The sequence below is a fragment of the Xiphias gladius genome, chromosome 11 (genome assembly GCF_016859285.1).
Source record: "Xiphias gladius isolate SHS-SW01 ecotype Sanya breed wild chromosome 11, ASM1685928v1, whole genome shotgun sequence".
Classification (NCBI taxonomy): Eukaryota; Metazoa; Chordata; class Actinopteri; order Istiophoriformes; family Xiphiidae; genus Xiphias; species Xiphias gladius.
The window spans coordinates 2,615,642-2,633,368 of NC_053410.1; the positions used below are offsets into that span (position 1 = coordinate 2,615,642).

The 17,727-nt window shown below is 43.0% G+C and overlaps 1 protein-coding gene and 1 non-coding gene across 2 annotated transcripts; both read right to left on the reverse strand.

The window, feature by feature from the left end:
* Positions 1–228: 228 nt before the first annotated feature.
* Positions 229–300, reverse strand: trnae-uuc. The gene has a single exon. It is a non-coding gene; the product is annotated as a tRNA-Glu (tRNA).
* Positions 301–4,832: 4,532 nt separating this feature from the next.
* On the reverse strand, positions 4,833–11,716 carry LOC120796568 (solute carrier family 22 member 7-like). Its single transcript, XM_040139556.1, has 11 exons — positions 11,674–11,716; positions 11,202–11,583; positions 9,681–9,784; positions 9,175–9,329; positions 8,731–8,899; positions 8,244–8,367; positions 8,026–8,135; positions 7,117–7,331; positions 6,510–6,618; positions 5,638–5,844; positions 4,833–5,082 (listed from the first exon to the last, which is right to left on the reverse strand). Exons 2-11 carry the CDS (start codon positions 11,580–11,582, stop codon positions 4,989–4,991), a joined length of 1,668 nt encoding a protein of 555 aa, XP_039995490.1. The 5' UTR covers position 11,583; positions 11,674–11,716; the 3' UTR covers positions 4,833–4,988.
* Positions 11,717–17,727: the final 6,011 nt, after the last annotated feature.

A 17,727-nucleotide genomic window follows, 5' to 3' on the forward strand; every position in this document is an offset into this window, starting at 1 on the left:
AGACGTTTTTATCCAAAGCGACTCACGAGGGAAGCAACCTGGGATTCAGGTGTCTTCAGCACGTGGTGAGGAGGAGCCGGGGATCACATGACAACCTGACCCGCAGCCACACATACGCCTGGGTGTGTGTGCGCGGGCTTTGTGAGCACATCTTATTTCATGCTACCGTCAGCTTCGATCCAGTCACACATCCTGCGAAAATGAACAAAGTCGGATGGAAAAGCCCAGTTCCCATACCGGGAGTTGAACCCGGGCCGCCTGGGTGAAAACCAGGAATCCTGACCGCTAGACCATATGGGACCTATATGATTGCCAACTCCATGCCAGCACAAACCTGATGACATCACACTGCTCGCATCAGGGATCATTTTCTCTAACGTCAACGCTCCTCCAGCTCCTCCATAGCTCTGTTCACACATTCCCCGTTTCACAGGCCACGCGGCGAATCCTCACGACAAGTAAACCGATCTTCGTGTGTCAATCTGGTGGACTCCTGCTTTAAAAAAGTAGGTAGTCGACAGTGGAGCCACACAGATATACAGGAATAAAGTTAAGATAAAGGCTGGTCCAACATTTCTGACAACAGTCTTTCATGCAAATCGTCACTTCCTGCATTATCATGAACACACATTATGAGCCATGTAAAACCGGGGGAGAATCTTCAGGTACATCCAGCCTCATTCAAAGCAGCCGGCTGAGCTCTGTGGCGATAAGGAACAAATGGCTTCCTAGAAAGAACCATGTCGCATACAGTGACACAAAGATCCGCACGCAGTCACATGCAAACCTGGACTTGAACGTTCTCACTGATACTCAGACGGACACACGCTCTCCGGCTCCCTAAGGGGGAAGTGAGATATATTTCGTAAGCATTTCTTTCAACACATCTCAGCAGTTAAGTCTTTATAAACAAATTTGAATGACACCTACGGAGTTCATCTTGGATTAAAGTTGACTCAGCAGTTATTACAGGTAAGACAACGGCTCAAGAGGATTAATGTGTAAGTTTAAAAGAGGCTGAAAACAAACGGGGCCCTTGTACAGAAGACTCCATGAAACCTGAACTAATTGTGCTCAATTTTAATTGTTTTTAAATATGTAAATTATAAGAGAAACAAAGATGGCATAGTTGGAATGTAGAGCCTGCATTAATTGGTATTTTCAATATGAACAAAAATTTAATGTTGTGCTGAAATTATATTTTGAAAAGTTTCACCCCAGCTCTTTCTCCTGTTTTAGCCCGATACTCTAGTTCCACGCAGTCTTGCCCAAAATATTTCTAAACACATACTTCTCTGTTGTACTTTAAAACCTCCTCCGGGCTGAATTTCATGTAATTGTATGGGACCTTGTACACTATCAAACATAGTATTGTTTCCTTCCGTGAGTCGGCTCAATTTTGTAAATATAATTTTATTTTTTTGGGGGGAAAAAAAAAGAGGCACGACAGGGAGGGCAGTTCACGGGTGTCGGACTGAGCGGACGGACGCCCGATGCCGGGTTTGGACAGACGTCACACGTCAGAAGTCATGGGTGACACAGATAACTGAGCACCCTGTTGTCACGCCGTATTCAGTCTACTTTCAAAGCATAACCACGTTAAGCTCTTTGTTTGAGGGTTCGCAATGAAGACACGTGTGCTACTTATTTTGGTCTCGCTGAGGACTGAATCCGATCTTTGTTTTGACCTTAACTAGGCTGAAGCGGTCCTCATCACAACCTCCTACTTCCACGCCGTCAGTCGAGCAACCCTCTGAGGATCTGAATGATAATCTAAACAGCTGAACACATAAATAGTCACGGCGTGGCCTCTTATGGCTGACAGTAACACGGCGACAACAGCTGCGCCCCTCCTCACCAACATCACTGTCAACCTCAACGGCAACACCTCCACACCTGGTGCTGTGCAGGTGGCCACGGTGATCAGCTGGTTGACCTTCAGCATCGGGCTGCCTGCCATCGGGCTGGCTATTTACACCCTCAAGAATCTGTCCAAAGGTTGGTTTTTTTGCTCTGCTCTGTTGCCAGTAACTTAACACATACACCAGTCACCCCCTACGCACATAATAACATCAACCAAAGCGGGGGGAGGGGATGTCAGGGGGCTGGGCTCGATTTGTGCCAGGGCGGCTCAGTGGCACCCTCGTTTGGCTCGCTAACGCTGTCGATAGATAGCGTACGTGAATCTGTTAATAGCTCAAAAACGTTTTGAGGTGTGGTTTGATTACTTTTCTATGTCATAAAAGACGAGGGGGAAACAAACAAACCAAAACAAGTGCAGATCCAGTTGGTCTTGTCTTAACGCTTGACGACAGCCTGATGACAGTTTTTTAAAAATAACACTGTTCTTCTTTCATTGTTTTGACGGGATCGTTTTATCGTTTGACACACTTGCTGCAAGTAACCCTTGCAAATACACTGTCATTTTAGTAAGTGTTCAAGTGAAGCTTTATTTAGCCACAGACACCTTCATCTCCGGCAGTCATAAAGAACTTCACCGTGACAGAGTCAGAAAAAAAGCAGCAAGAATATCAGAGGCAGGATCATTAGTAGCGGCAATGTTGTTAGTATGGTATCAGCGGCAGCCAATCGGAATGCGTTGTAGTCGTCCTAGCACTGGCAGTAGTAGGAGCAATGGTCTTTTCACTATCAGCAACAGTACATCTTTACATTTTTCAAAATCAACATACAAATAAGATCACGGGAGAAGCCTCTGAGAATAAGCCACAGTTCTCAGTTTCAAATTCCACCCAACGCAAATGTCACAACTTTCAGGTGCCCGAAGTCAGACATAAGTGCGTAGGAAATGAGAAATGTCAGTTTGAATCATTTGTCTTCCTCTGTTCTCTGTCCAGGTGAGAATAAAGTTCCCATGCACGTCATGTTTCTCCTGGTTTCTGACGTCGTCAGTTTCTTTAGTCGTCCCCAAGTGGACCAGGACAGTGAGAGTGGGACCTTCCTCTCCTCCAACGCCACCGACTTCATCTTCTATTTTGGTGTCACCTCCAACATCACCCTCATGCTGTTCATAGCCCAGGAGCGCCATGTCTTGGTGGCTTACCCGCAGTGTCTTGGCTGCTGCGGCACTCTCCGGCGGTCTCCCGCATTTGCCTTGTTGGCATGGGCCGCTCCGTTCGCCGTCCTGGCCCTGGCCGTGCTTAAGTACAACCTCTGGTTTGCAGTGGCTCTGCTCGCCCCTTTCCCCTTCCTCCTCTTCTTCGCTGTGGACTCCTGGAGAGCCCTGATGTGCTCCCGATCCGACCCTCCAACACCAGAGAGGAGGAGGACAGTGTGGGGGATCGGTGCAATGTGGGCTAATTACACCCTCCTGTACGTCCCCTTCATCCTCAGCATCCTCCTGGAGGCTCTGTCCTTTAAGGAGGCGGTGCGCTACCTGGGGCTGGTGTCTCACCTGCTGCTCTACCTCAGCCCTCTGGTGGACCCCTTCATCTACATATTCATGAACAAAGGGCTCAAAGAGGTGCTGCAAGCACTGCCCTGCTGCCAAAAACCAAATCAGAAAGAGAACACGAGACCCACCGTGGATACCGTTGCTGAGACTGTGGAGACGAGACTTTGAGGAGGACGCAGTTTTTCAAAAAGATTTCCCAAACACATCCATCAGTCTAGTTTGGGACAGCTCATACTCCTTTTGGATTTTGGGGGCAGATACCAATGTTCAGTCAGAGACACTCATGTCGAGGAGCACGACCATTTAAAACAATGTTCGATTTGGCAGAAAAGGCGCCGCTCTTTGATGCAGGTCTCAAAGAATTCGAGCAGCAACCAGGATCCTGCTGGTAGATAGTCCCCCTTAATAGACACATACATGGGCATTCAATCATTACTTCTACTTGTCCAAAATACCAAAAGCTTAGTATATAGGCAGATGGTTGGCTGGGGCGGGCGAGAGAACTTTGTTTGACAACAGTGTCATAATGAGAAGTGTCAGGTTAAACCTTCACCAACATGACTGCATGTTAGGAGTCAGCTGGTAGCCAGGCAGCTGCTGAATGAGCCAGTAATTGTGAAGTATAAATAAACTAGTGCTCTTCCTGAACTAATGCTATGGTTACATACAATTTCTGGTAACAACTTAACACTCCCCCCGGTGTCTCACTGAGCTTGTTTGTGTTCATTGCAAAACCAAAATACCTTGAATTTGCAGCCACTTTTCCAAAAAAAATGTTATAAGCTTTGCATCCCCCCCCCCTTTTTTTCAATAAAGAAAAGTAAAAAATTGTAATTTAACTGTAAAAATATAGTGATTGAGTTTCCATTGATTGTCCAGTGAGAGTAAACATGATTATCTCAGTTCCTTAATATCTCAGGATCTCCCTGTAGGTGTGTATTCTTGTCAGTGTAGCTGCAGCCTGGGCAGCTGGCTAGCCACAGAAGAAAATGGGATTCTCTGACTTTTCTCTGCCCTGAATCGGGTCTGTAAGGCCATCTTAGTGCTTCCTACCGTGACGCGTGGTGCTTTTCTTCTTTCCACTGTGCTTCGTTCACTTTATTTGAACATGCTCTTATCATATCATGTCCTAATTTATTTATTTTACTGCACACCTACGCTTTCATGTTTTGTGTGACCTTTTCATGGAGCTACACTGGGGTCCTGCAGAAATGTTACTTCACTTCAACTGTAGCTTTGTAACATGAAACATGGCAGAGATCGGTTGACCTCAGTCTGGTGCTGCCAAGAAATTCTTCTTGCAAAAGTCCACACTTTAAATAACAGTTTGTGTATAACTAACTGACAAAAACAGTTAGTGGATAACTAATAATATATTTACTTTGTACCTTATAAATAAATTATCCTCAATATTTGATCATATCTCGATTTTTACAAACCACACAATCATGCAAAGATTTTGACCTGAGTTTTCTTACAAATTACAAACACGAAAACACTCTTCACATTAACGAAAGTCGTGGTAGCTCAGTGACATGAACTACCATGCCCACGCCACATGAACAGAGTCCTTGTTCTACTCTAGTCTTCGCTGCTGAGCGTCTGTTGTGGTCTTTGACTCCAGGGAAACGCCCGAAGGCTCCACGGGGTGACAGGAGACTTTATTTCTTCTGAAATGAAAAAAATAAACAAAACAAGAAAGCAATTATTTGATTTCTAAAGGAAACACTCAACACACTGAGCTGGAGTACACTTTACAATCCGTGGTAGTCCAACAACACACCTCCAACTATGGCCTTCAATATCGGTTGAATAAACACATCTCTGACTCACATCGAACACACCTATTAGATTAAAGGCTTATCGGGGGCAGAAGTTATTTGTACTGGACTGTGTAGATGATTATTAGTCAGCTATTTGTTGATAACCCAGGTTAAAATATTTAATGGGCAAAAGTTTTCTTAAAACTCTTAACTTAAAAAAAACCTTGTATTGTTTTAAACGTTAATATATTGTATTAGATGATATTTTAAAAAGTGTTTTACCAGAAAAAGTCAGGAGGAGTCATGTTTTTCAGTTTGTAAAACAGAAGCAAAATATCAGTGGTAGTCTTCTTTGCTGTCGCTCACTCTCATTCTCAGCACTGCCACCAGAGGATGCCAAAGCACTGCCAAAGGCATTCCTTTCTTTTACAGGCTGTGTCTTCCATTTGTCGGTTTGCTAACCTCGGCCTTTCGATGTCGTCAATTGTCTCCGGCAGCCTCGCATTCTGTGTCTCGGGAAGCAGCAGGGACACCATGCCAGATATGATGGCCACAGAGCAGATGACAATCTGGGGTAGAGGAGCCCACACGTCCTCCAGCAGCAGGATGAGAGGAGCCACCGCCACGCCCAGACGACCCATGAAGCTGGCGTAGCCCAAACCATTTTGTCTGGTGAGACGGATGGTAAATGATAAGAATTTACATAATAATAAGTTTTTAAAAAGTTCTCCATAGACATTATGTCACTTTTGCTTTTGCTTGTGGGAAAGGTTTTGGGACTTTATTGGCCCTCTGCTGAACTGATAATCAACCTCTCTTTTTAGAAAATGTAAAGATTCTTATCAGAGTTTAGTCAATTAGGTCATTACTTTGGGGTCGATCAGTCTCCAAACTGTTTCCCAATCAATGAAAAGATTGGCACCCAAGACAGAATTAAAAGAAGGAACTTGAAATAAATAAAACAAAAGAACCAACCAAAAAAAAGGAAAATCCAATATAGTCACCCTACTCGTCCCATGTTATCTGTTTCAATGAACTACATAGTCTTAATTGGACCAAGGTTGTAAAGAGTGAATAAAAAAATAAAAAACCATAAACTACAAAAGCGTTTGTAGCTTAAAGGAAAATTACGTGTTTATACTGTTTTGTCCATTTCTCCAACTGATATGATGTTAAGATAATATTTTACCCTCTGACTTCATCTAAAACTCCAGTGGGGCAACTAGCATGACCAGCTGGGCTGGAAAAACACGATCATGACTGAGGTGAGCAAGATTATGAAATAAAGCCGTGTCAGTGTAGCAGATTAACGCCGCTGTGCGGGAGCGACTGACCTGATGACTGTGGGGTAAAGCTCCGTTGTGTAGAGGAAGACAGTTGTGAAGGAGGCTTCTGATAGGCCTTTCCCGAGAACAGCAACAGGCGCACGCACGTGCCACAGACCTGCAAAACGAGTACGGTATACAGCACTGCCCATGAGATAAGTGTGTGGGTTAATTAACCTAAAGGCTGAGAAGCTATTGGGGTTATTACAGAGCTTAGAGTGTACAGCAGCTCAGTACTTCAAAATCAACGTCCTGTTGTTGTGGGTGTGACAACCAGGAGATGCCGCATCACACAGATTCCCTACTATGGCTCATTGTTATATTATAATTATTATTAACCTTTTTTTGCCACACCATGTTGTGGCACTGTGGGAACAAATATTGCTTGGCCTGGTCCAGGTCCCCTGCCCGTGGGACTGGAACCAACTTTGTAATTCTATTAACGAAACCAGAATATGGCTCGTAACAGAGAAATACTTTAGTGGTACTGTAGCAGCGGTGGTTTTGTTTCTGCTCATACCAAGTCCCGGTATCGCAAAGTCACGCGGAAATGTTCTTTGTGTGTGTTCGGGTCATTTCTGGAGAATGTAAAAGGAACTCTGATGTGCATTCTGACCTTCTGGAACGAAGATGTTAATGGCGATGCAGATTCCTGTCAGTAACAGCGTGCCTGCCTGACATTTCCTGCGCCCAAGGATGTTGAGAAAGCAATAGATCATCAGCTTGGCAGGAACTTCAATGGCCGCATAGATGAAGTGCGTGAGGTACATGTTTAACCCAAATCCACTGATGTTCAGGCTGATTCCATAGTAGGTGGACGCAACTCCATACCTGCAGGGAACAATGGACAACAAATCATTGCTTATCGATGTTTCTCTAGCCTGAAGGTGCCACATGTAAGTTTTCTCTGCTTCCGAACAGGGTCTTGGCAGGACCGGTTGGTGGTGGTGGTGGTGGTGGTGGTGACAATGGTTACTTGCAGAGAGCTCCAGCCACTATTGCGCTTGCTAGACAGGAAGTTAGAATACGCCCTCTGGGCAGCGCTACTTCTTCATCCTCTCATGTTGAACTGAGTGCAGACTGGAAGCTACAGTGACTCAGCATTGCAAAGCGGTATTTGCGAGACACAGCGGGCCTGGGTTAGCTGGTTAGCATGCTAACTTCAATAGAAGCAAAAGAGGAGTTGACGTTTGCGTTGCTCTCCAACCCTGGAGGCAGCTCTTGGTGAGTAAAGGGATGAAGTTTGATTCTGAGCCCGCAACGGTTCTTCTAGACAGGTAAGTAAACCGCAGTTAATGCTAACATTGACTATGTAGCGATAGCAAAAACCTACATGTAGGTCCTTTAAGTGTTCCACCTTCCATACATTAATATCTATATTTCACTGAAGGAGATTCAACCAGACATTGCAATTTAAAACAAAAATATTCAAAGGGAATTACCATTATTTTTGGTACCATTCGAATCGAAAGAGGTAAATTCAATTTCCACTATCTTGATAGATATTGTTTGAGGTTATACCCACCACACAATCCCAGTTAGCAGAGTTAACCGTCTCATCTTCGGTGTCTTGATGAGGTGAAGGTAAGTGTAGTTTTTGTCTTGCTTCTCCAGGATTTCTACGTTGGAGAGTGTCTGTGCAGAGGCAGAGAAGTAATGTTGGATAAAAAAGATGATAAAATCACCTAAAAACTCAACACATTAGCCTCAAACATCGTCAATTATCTTTAAGCTGACACTCACCTCCGGTTTGAATTTGGTTGAGAGTTTTTGTCTTTTGTTGATCTTTGCACATTTGTCAAGGTAAAACTGGGCTCTTTCCACTTTTCCATTCGCTAAAAGCCATCGAGCAGATTCAGGAATCCAGCTGCAGTTACATTCAGAACACTTAATAATGAGTGGACACATGAAGTAGGACATAATTTTATTTACCAATTCTATTTACCAATTAATTAAAAAAAAATTCAACATCCAAAACTAAAGCGTTGGTTGTTTTAGGAGAAATGTTAGTGGATGAAATTAATTTGTCAGTAAGTGAACCATAAACTTTTGTCTCTGATGAAGTATCACATGATCATTTTCATTTACAGTAGGCCGTCATTTTAAAAGGCAAAGTATCCTCTGCCCAATTTGTTTAGAAGCATTGAACTAAGTGAGCTCTACATGGCGAAATGCACATTCAGTGTACATTTTGTGTAAAACAATAACATACTGCATGTGCTTCACATACCACCAGGTCAATACTGCAAAAGCCAGAGGGGCTGTAACAGTCATGATCAGTGTCCGCCAGTCCTTCACCAGGAAGGCGAACCCAGCTAGCAGCATGTTACCTGCGGACCAGGCCAAGCTGCCGATCACACCGATAAATGACCTGTGACCCGTGTCGACCCACTCAATGCCTGCGAGGTGAGGGAAATGACAGAGGAAATGAAAAATATTCAAGCACATTCATACAAAGAGTTTGATTCTGCAAAATTCTGCAAAATTCTTCCTAGTAACTCACAAGTGTTCGACCAAACTCGATGCCGTTTTATTTAGGAATCAAAATAAAACAGCATCGCGTCTGGTTGCGAACGGATCTTTTGGCCGTTCGGGGAGACTGGAAACAAGCAGTGAACACGACACACGACACATCATCGCCTTTTAGGCTGACACGGGGAACTTGTTAGCTTACTGAGAACGATCGAATTGATGATGATTCCCGTCAGTCCGAACCCAGTGAGAAATCTCAGCGCCGCAAACAGGACATAGGAGTTTGCAAACGCACTGGAGAAGCCGAACACGATCGACATGATGTATGAGGCCAGGAGGGTGTTTTTCCTCCCATACCTGGAGAAAAGAGCGGGAGGAAAATTCAGGAATGGGAATTTTCCTTCCAAGCATTTAAAATGTGATTCTAAATATTTTTATCGATTAAAGTAGAAGTGGGTAGGAAAATGTGTACAACAAATTCAAATTCCAATGACACGTTTCAGTATTTTTACTTTGCCATTACAATTGTTGACTGTCTTCCCACTTGAACACGACTTGAAGCCTCTCAGTTTCTTTTTCACTGTTTTGGTGCAAAACAAATTCCCATAAAACTGACAAAGTGTATGGTGAGTACACGTGTATGCCATTGGGTTTTTACTTCATCGTGAACACGTTACAAACTGTGGGGGAGAGTTTTTATACACATACTTATCACAGAGGAATCCAAAAGCTATGGCTCCCATCATCACTCCGAAAAAGAAGATTGTAGTTGTGGTTTTCGTCAGGCTCTTTCTATCACAGACGAGATCCCACTGAGAAAGCACATGACAGAGAAAAGGTAACTCAATGATCTATTTTGCGTCCCAGTTTTGTCCTGCGGTGGCCCCAAGTGCCAAGCACAAAATTTCATAAACAAAACAAAAACACATTCGTTGTGGTTCAAAGAAAATGGTGTTTCAGTTCAGCGTCGACTTTTACAACCAACTATGTGACCAAGACCACAAGACTTAAGCCTTTTCGGGACAAAATAAACACGATCATAAAAAACAGATTGGGCTTTGCTATTTCAAACTGTGGTGCTTTAATGTATCTTGGGAGCAGAGACAGAGACATACTAAAATTTTTCCTGTATCTAGCACAAAAGAAAAAGTGGTGTTGAAAGAGCGATGGTTTGATCTCATCCAGGACATTTACTCTGTGGAAAAAGTGACCTACCTTTTTGACGGAAAAGAAAAGACTTTTGCCAGAAGCTGTGAACAGCGAAAAAAGTGGATCATTTAATAGAATCGAGTCGCAGAACGAGTAATAGATCATCACGCATTACTGGTTTCAAATCTGAGGACTCCATGAAAACCTTTTAAAAAGAAATGCCTCGACGGTGAACATTCTGCAGATATCTTTGTAATATAGTGTCCTCGTTGTGTTGGTCAAAAAACTAAAAATACACGAGCGAGATAATAAAATTTAGTGGTAAATAAATGTAATTTTTCAGAGGATTGTGTAAAGCTCGAGGCAGCTGTCACACTTAAACCTTCCCTAGAAACTGTGAAATTGTAATATATAGAAAAGTGATGACATAGTTGTTTATTGGCCTGAACCACATGTGGGGCTTAAGCATAGAAAAGTGCCACTAACAACCTGCAGCGTGTGTGTGTTTGCCCAAAATAAATGATGCTGCATGTGCGGTGAGGGCACACAGACTGTATGTACATTACCAGCCGCAACCGTACACTCTGAGCACATCTGAACCTGGACTCTGGATTATTGCATGCAGTGAAGATAAGAAAATATATACAACATGTAGCGAAACCACTGGATGAAACCACCACTGATTTCAGTTTTAAGTTAAGGTCCAGTTATGTAGCACCGATGACAAACTTAGCTGGATTTTCTCACATCTTTCTTTTTTACTTTCATAAAATAAAGCCCACATTAATCTTATCAGATCCACTATTGCTGTTTTTGGGAAGGCAAGTCAAAAGGTCTGCTATTACTCACTGAAATTTAAATTCATTTATCCCTTAAACTTAAAAGCTGTTATTAGTTAACAAAATGTCACGTCGTAAAGGCAATGAAGCTATTTATGTTCTGGCCGACGTGTCAAAAGACTGTTTCAGAGTGTGGGAGGGTTCATCTAGTGCGAAGTAGGCGGCTTTTTCCAGTGCACTGTACGGCTCCAATAACTACACACAATGTTTAATACTGATTCGATAAAGTCAGCGGTTACACCTCCGTCGCCAGGGTGGAGGTGAAGGTGGAGTTGTCGTAAACCCATCCACTCCGACACTGAACCGTGGGCAGCTGAGCGCTGTGTGAGCTGTTGGATAAGAGCTGAAGCTGAGGCTCCGCGAACATCTCGCAGGATTCCGGGACCCCATCCTCTCGTAGGGGAACGCTGACGGTCAGTCTCTGCCCCGGAGTCAGATTTCTGAAGAGTCCTGCGTCACCCAGGCTGCTGATGTCACAGCGGTGAGGAGGCACCGCGGCGATGAAGATATTCAACAAGAAGTGACAGGGTAGAACTATTCGAGGGGTGCAGAGCAGGATGATAAGGATGATTTGGAACGGCCCGAAACCGTCCACTTCCTCCAGGATATTCTCGAACTTCATCCTGAAGAACAGATTTAGAATAGAAGGAAAACATGAAATGGAGCGAGTTTGGCCCAAAAATCAACATCAATAAAAAGGCTAAATGACTCACCTGTGTTGAAAAGTGGCCAGGACTGCTGCACTATCAGCAACTGTTCTCTGCAGGGCTCAGGACTGAATTTCGGCTTTACAGGCCACCAACAGCCAATCTGATCATTGATCCCCGCATCACCTTTGGACATTGTAAAGCTGTAAAATTTTACAAGGGAGAAGTTGTTAAATAGATCAAACGTCACAAGTCAAACAGGCGCAGCAGCAGCTACTCAGTTAAACTCTCGCCTCTCCTGCCACACGGACCCTTTGGGCCATGGCACAAGGAGACGCAACGCTGTGTTATCCTCATCACCTCTTGGACATATTTGTTCTCAGGATCATAAGGACTCGTGATACTACCAGTTTCAAAGACTTCTTAAAAACCCAACATTCTTCTCGGTGCAAAGCTATTTTAGGGCAATATTTACTCATGACATAACACAAAACTGCAATTCATAATCTTGCTCACCGTTCACCTCAGTCATGATCGTGTTTTTCCACTCGTGCTTGTCATGTTAGTTGCCCCGCTGGAGTTCAAGATGAAGTCAGAGGGTAAAATATTATCCTAACATCATATCAGTAGGAGAAATGGACAAAAAGTTGTAAAATCACCTAATTTTCCTTTGAGCTACAAAACTGAGGGAACAAAATACATCTACGGGGCAAACCAAGTAGATAAGATAGTATTTTTAAGCACTGTTTTTGCCTTCAGTGCTAAAGTGCTCGATGGCATGATGGTCGTAGCCCAGCGTTTGAGATATTTCAAGTGCCAAGCACCATTCCTCAATGTGCTGTTCCTAAGGTTTGTTTAAGCTGTTCTCTGTGAGGATGAAATAGTGGACCAGGTATTTTGATTCAACCTGACCTGTTTTCCAATTGTGCTACTTAGCTGCCCGTGGAAAATTACATTCAAGTTTAAAAAAAGGTTTTCGCTTAAACATTGTAATGCAGCAAACCACACAGAAGAAAAAAAAAAGAACATCACGGAAGCATCAGAGATTTGTGCGAACACAACAAGTGTCTGCAGGAGAGTCGCCCTCAAAAAACTGAAAAATATTAACCAGGATACAACAGTCGTCCTCTGATGTGTGACTGAAACGCAGTAAAGATTAACAGAATGAAGGCCATTTCTCTTGAAGAGAGGAAGTGGTGGCAGAAATGTTGCTTCTCAACCTTGACTAACCTCAACTACAAAGACGGCAGATTGATAAGCAAACGAAACTGTGTCAAGACAGAGTGTGGAGAGAGAACTGAAGTTTAAGTTCGAGATTGACAGTTCATTCTTGATCTTAAAAACAGCAGGCGACGGAACAAGCTGAGGCCGGGTAGGTGAGCGACACAAGCGGCAACATGCAGACTGAAATGACCCAGGCGATGATGGTCGGCATACTCTCACCGGAAATCCATTCTTATTGATTCTCCGTGTGCGAGCAAACCCATTTCTGAACATATAACTAGCTTCTCCTGTGTCTTCCTGGGAGTTGCGCAGAAACCTTGACATGGTTTCCAGAGACAGCAGTTTTACCTGCCGTAATATGGTCAGCGCCTCAGTTATCCACTTGCACAGCCCAGGTGGGACCTGAACACACAGTCCCCAGCGCCGGAGGCTGCAGGGGCTGACACATTATCCATTAGGCTCAGACCCACTGGGTCCCGATGACCCATGATGACCCACTGGGTCGTCTACATATTCTTTCCATTACATTCTTTATTCTAACCGGCTATTGATCATCCAAAGGTCACAAGAATCAGAGTTGACTTAATCACAAGTTGAAGACAGACAGCAGTTAAACCTCAGCAAACACCTAAAACAGCAAAATCAGAGAAACAAAAGGCGGGCAAAGCAAATCGAGACCAACCACAAGTTATGCCTATAAAACGTTTCAGGTTCACAAGAAAAGTTTTAAACTTTTCTGAGGAAAAGTCTGAAGTTTTTTTGTTGTTGATGTTGTTTTTATAAGCAGCTTTATGTGGCAAAGTTAACACACAGATAAACAACAAGACAAACAAGAAACAATGCATACATATCAAATATACACAGTATGAGAGAAAAGTGAAATAAACAAACAAAAGACAGAGGTCTTAGGTCACCACTTTATAACTTGAGTTATCATCTTTATCATCCATCACAGACGTGTTAAAAATCTGTGAATGAAGCCATAGCCTCAGCTGCTGCACTACATGATCATGTCCTCTAGATAGCAATGCAGCTTTATCTTAAAAAGGGATATGAACTTCATGTTGTGGCTGGTAAAAGGACAGCACCCAACGACGGCAGCTGTTTTACTAGAGCAACGCTTGACATGCCTGTTTTTCCATATTGAGGGGGGAGTTTCTGATTATCATTTCATTACCTCAGATTGGTGTGTGCTGTGAGTTAGCAGAAAGGCTCGCAAAATTGAAGTAAAGCCCCACAGCAGGAAAACTGGAGGAAAAATAGTATAAAGGCCCAAGATTAAAACATGAAATGTGAGCCTGGAGGCTTACCTGCCCTTTAAAACCATAACAGCCACATTCTTGACCCTGAACTGAACATTACCCGAACGTCGATGAAGACACAAAGCTACTCGGCTTTCCCAGAGTTTAGGTTTATTATAATAGCACATTCAAAACAAATGAGTAATAAAGTACTTTACACAGCAGGAGCGATAAATCCATGTACCTTAAATTCAAATAAATAGATACAACCGGCTGACGCTTTCTACAAAACCGGACCCATAGTAGTAAAGGCGGATGCCAAATCAGAGGGAGAGAATTGATCATAATTCTGAGCAACAGAACTCATTTATGTTTTGACAGAACTTTGAAATTTATCACGACATTTTCAGGGTCGGCGTGCACATGGCCCCGGCCAGAAAAGGCCCAGTCCCCGGCCTGCTTCACGCTCGTTTTTGATAGGGAAGGCCCTTTGAGATCAAGGTCTCGTTTTGTAACAGAGATGCAAGACGAAGGCGAGTAGCCACACAAAAACACTGGCCTTAATCCTCAGTTTATGTCATTAGTAACCTGGTATTCCAATAAATACTTCCACTATGCGCCAGAAACCACTGTCACCCAGTTCAGCGTGTGCTGTGGTGACCTGTGATCTTTTTTTAAGTAAAATACCTTTACAGAGGGTTGGCAGCTGAGTTTAATATTCTGGCATCTTGAAACTATTAATTTTGGATGTGCTACATTACAGCTCGTGATGCTACGGTCGCTTGTTTAGTGATTGGACAGCGCAACATAAGCATGTCGATTTACACAAGATCTTTTCTAGCTAAGACATTCCTTAAGTTAGAATAGTGCAAACCCATTTAGTACATTACTAGTTAGTAGTTACTACAAAAGAGTCCCAGTGTTACTAAATATATCTCAGAAACACTGCAAGAAAGGCTCTATAAATGAAAACGCACATGCCATTGCCTTCCAGATAACCGCCTCTCTTTTTCAAATAACTCAGAATATTGCGTACATACCCGTAACACACACACACATACACACACACACACACACACACACACACACACACACACACACACACACACACACAGAAGAGGTCTGAGGAGTCACAAGGGAAACATTCTCATGAGAAAGCTGATGTTTATCCTCCGGAAGCTATACAGCCTCCTCTGTCAGTGGCTTTCACTTAAACACGCACTGAAGGATGCAACGCCATCTCTGCCATCTGTCTGTATGCTTCCTCTCCACACAGGAAGTGCGCTCAAGGTCGCTGAGAGGTCAGAAAAAGGCAGACAGACACAAGGTCATCAGGCACAGTGATAAGCCCGATGCAATACGATAAAACAAGTAATATTCAAAGAAAAGGGAGAAGGCACACACACGTAATACGGCCTAGGGCTGCAGCAGTTAGTCCATACAGAGAAATTTAACCGCCAGCTCTTTTGATAATGAATAAGTCATGTAAGTCATGTATTTAGCTTTGAGCCCTGGGAAACTATGGTGGACCTTTTTAAAAAAATAAATAAATAAAAAATACAATTTTCGGACACTTCGTAGACTGAATAATTGATAGATCGTTCAAAGGAATACTCAGCAGCTTAACTGATGATAAATGATTACTAGCTACAACGTTTTGCAGTTGAAGAGTCAAAGGTTTGCCTCTGGATATGGAGGAGACCAAAAAAGAGCTAAAATAGAATGAATACTGGACTTATTGGAAGTTAGTCATATCACCTTAAAAGGTAAAGACGTGTCACTGTTCTGTTGACAAAGCAAGACAGGTTTTCTTTTATATAGCGCCTTTCCACAACAGGGCAATTCTAAGGGCTTCACACTTAGAGTTGCCCTGTTGTGTTCAAACATCATGAAGCACATTCAAACATTTTAAGATAAAAAAAAACCCAAAATGAATGAAAAACAGCAATTTAAAAAGAATGAAATAGGTGATTTAAAAAAACGAACCAGTGGGGAAAAAAAGGGGGAAACGTGTGGTCAGAAGTTCTGGACTGGCCAAAGTAAAACAACAAGTGGCTTTTCTGTCTTAGGAGCCTTAAAACTACCTGAAGACCCTGAAATTATTAAAAATTGAATTTAAGCCATGTTTAAGCCATGTTCTTACCATAACATTTCCCCACCCATTCTTCCCTTTGCAGGACACAAGCCCTATGTAGAACTTTTTACAGGCTGCAGCGCTATTTATCAGTTACACGAATACGAGCACGAAACACATTGTGTGTCTCCTATTTATGACCATTCGTCTGTAAATCACAGCTGGGAACACTGCTGTCCCACACTTATTCAGCACTTGCATAACTGAGGAACAGAAACAGATGCTCCATGCACACTGACCAGTTGTTTCAATGTTTGGAAAAGACTTTGTATATTTGCAATCTGCGAAGGATTTCCTATCCTCCGTATATACGTAGTGTTTTTCTGTCTATTGATAGTGAATAATCACTGACCTTCTCTCCACCTTGTCATATCAAAAGGCTTATTTTCGGCTCTCTTCCTGATCAGCCAAACGGGGCTCTGAGGGGGTCAAACGGTGAGGATGATTGAATAAGGATTGCATAAGCTCTTTGTCTTCGTGCAGAACAATTGCTGAAAACACAATTCTGGGCAGGAGAAAGTTGATTTGGCCAAGCACTGTATTTTTGAATAATTTCCCACAGAACAACTAAGACCAAAAACAGAGACGGGACAATCGGTTTGCCAATAATTATATGATGTAAGATATCCGTTGTGTTGCTGTATCAGAGCAGGGCCAGTGTGGCCTGGTTCCGGTGTCACCCACATCTCAAATTTTGGTCACTGATTCATAAAAGTGTGGTGTTGCTCTCATGAGGGGTTCCCCCGGCTGGAGACACAACCAAACCAATCAGAGGTTTTTGCAGGCATAAAGCAGGAACACGCTTCTCCATCCACACAAAAGTGAACATGCACTGGCTTAACTCAGACACATCTGCGTGGATGTTTTCTTCATTCTTCTGCAGATTTTTTTTTTGTGCAAATTTGGGGTATAATGTTAACAGTTGAACAGCTGAAAGTTGGATCAGCAAATCAGTTTAAGAGATGGTTGCACAATGTGTTGTTGAGATTTTATTAGCAGGTTTATGGTCTCCCTTTTTAAGAGGTGAGATGATGCAGTATATTAGCAGACACAGGCTAATAATGACAGCTTTCCTGTACTCAATAACATTCATTAACTAGCTATATTACCTCTGCGAGTGTACCAGAGAACCAAGCGTCCGTGAGAAGAGAAGGTGGCCCAGAAGTAAGCCTTGTGGGACCCCTATTCCCATGGTGCTTGTTCACCGATCCTTTCCATGTTTTCATGCAGCACCGCACTAGCATACAGCGCTACCTTCATAAAGCAAGGTGTTGGTTTAACTTTGTGGTCATTTTAGAGGCCATAGTTTATGATGCTGCAATTGTATTCTCTTGTACTGATAGGTGCTTTAAAATTTTGTCTACTCTCATTGATTATAAATAGGGTCGACAAAACCAGATTCTCAAGGTGGGTTTCCATCCACACAGGTTTTTAATGCGCACTTTTAATTGTTGCATTAAAACATCTGAGTGAAAACACTGGAAATTCGAAGCGTTCTCGAAAATATCGCAAAAATTTACG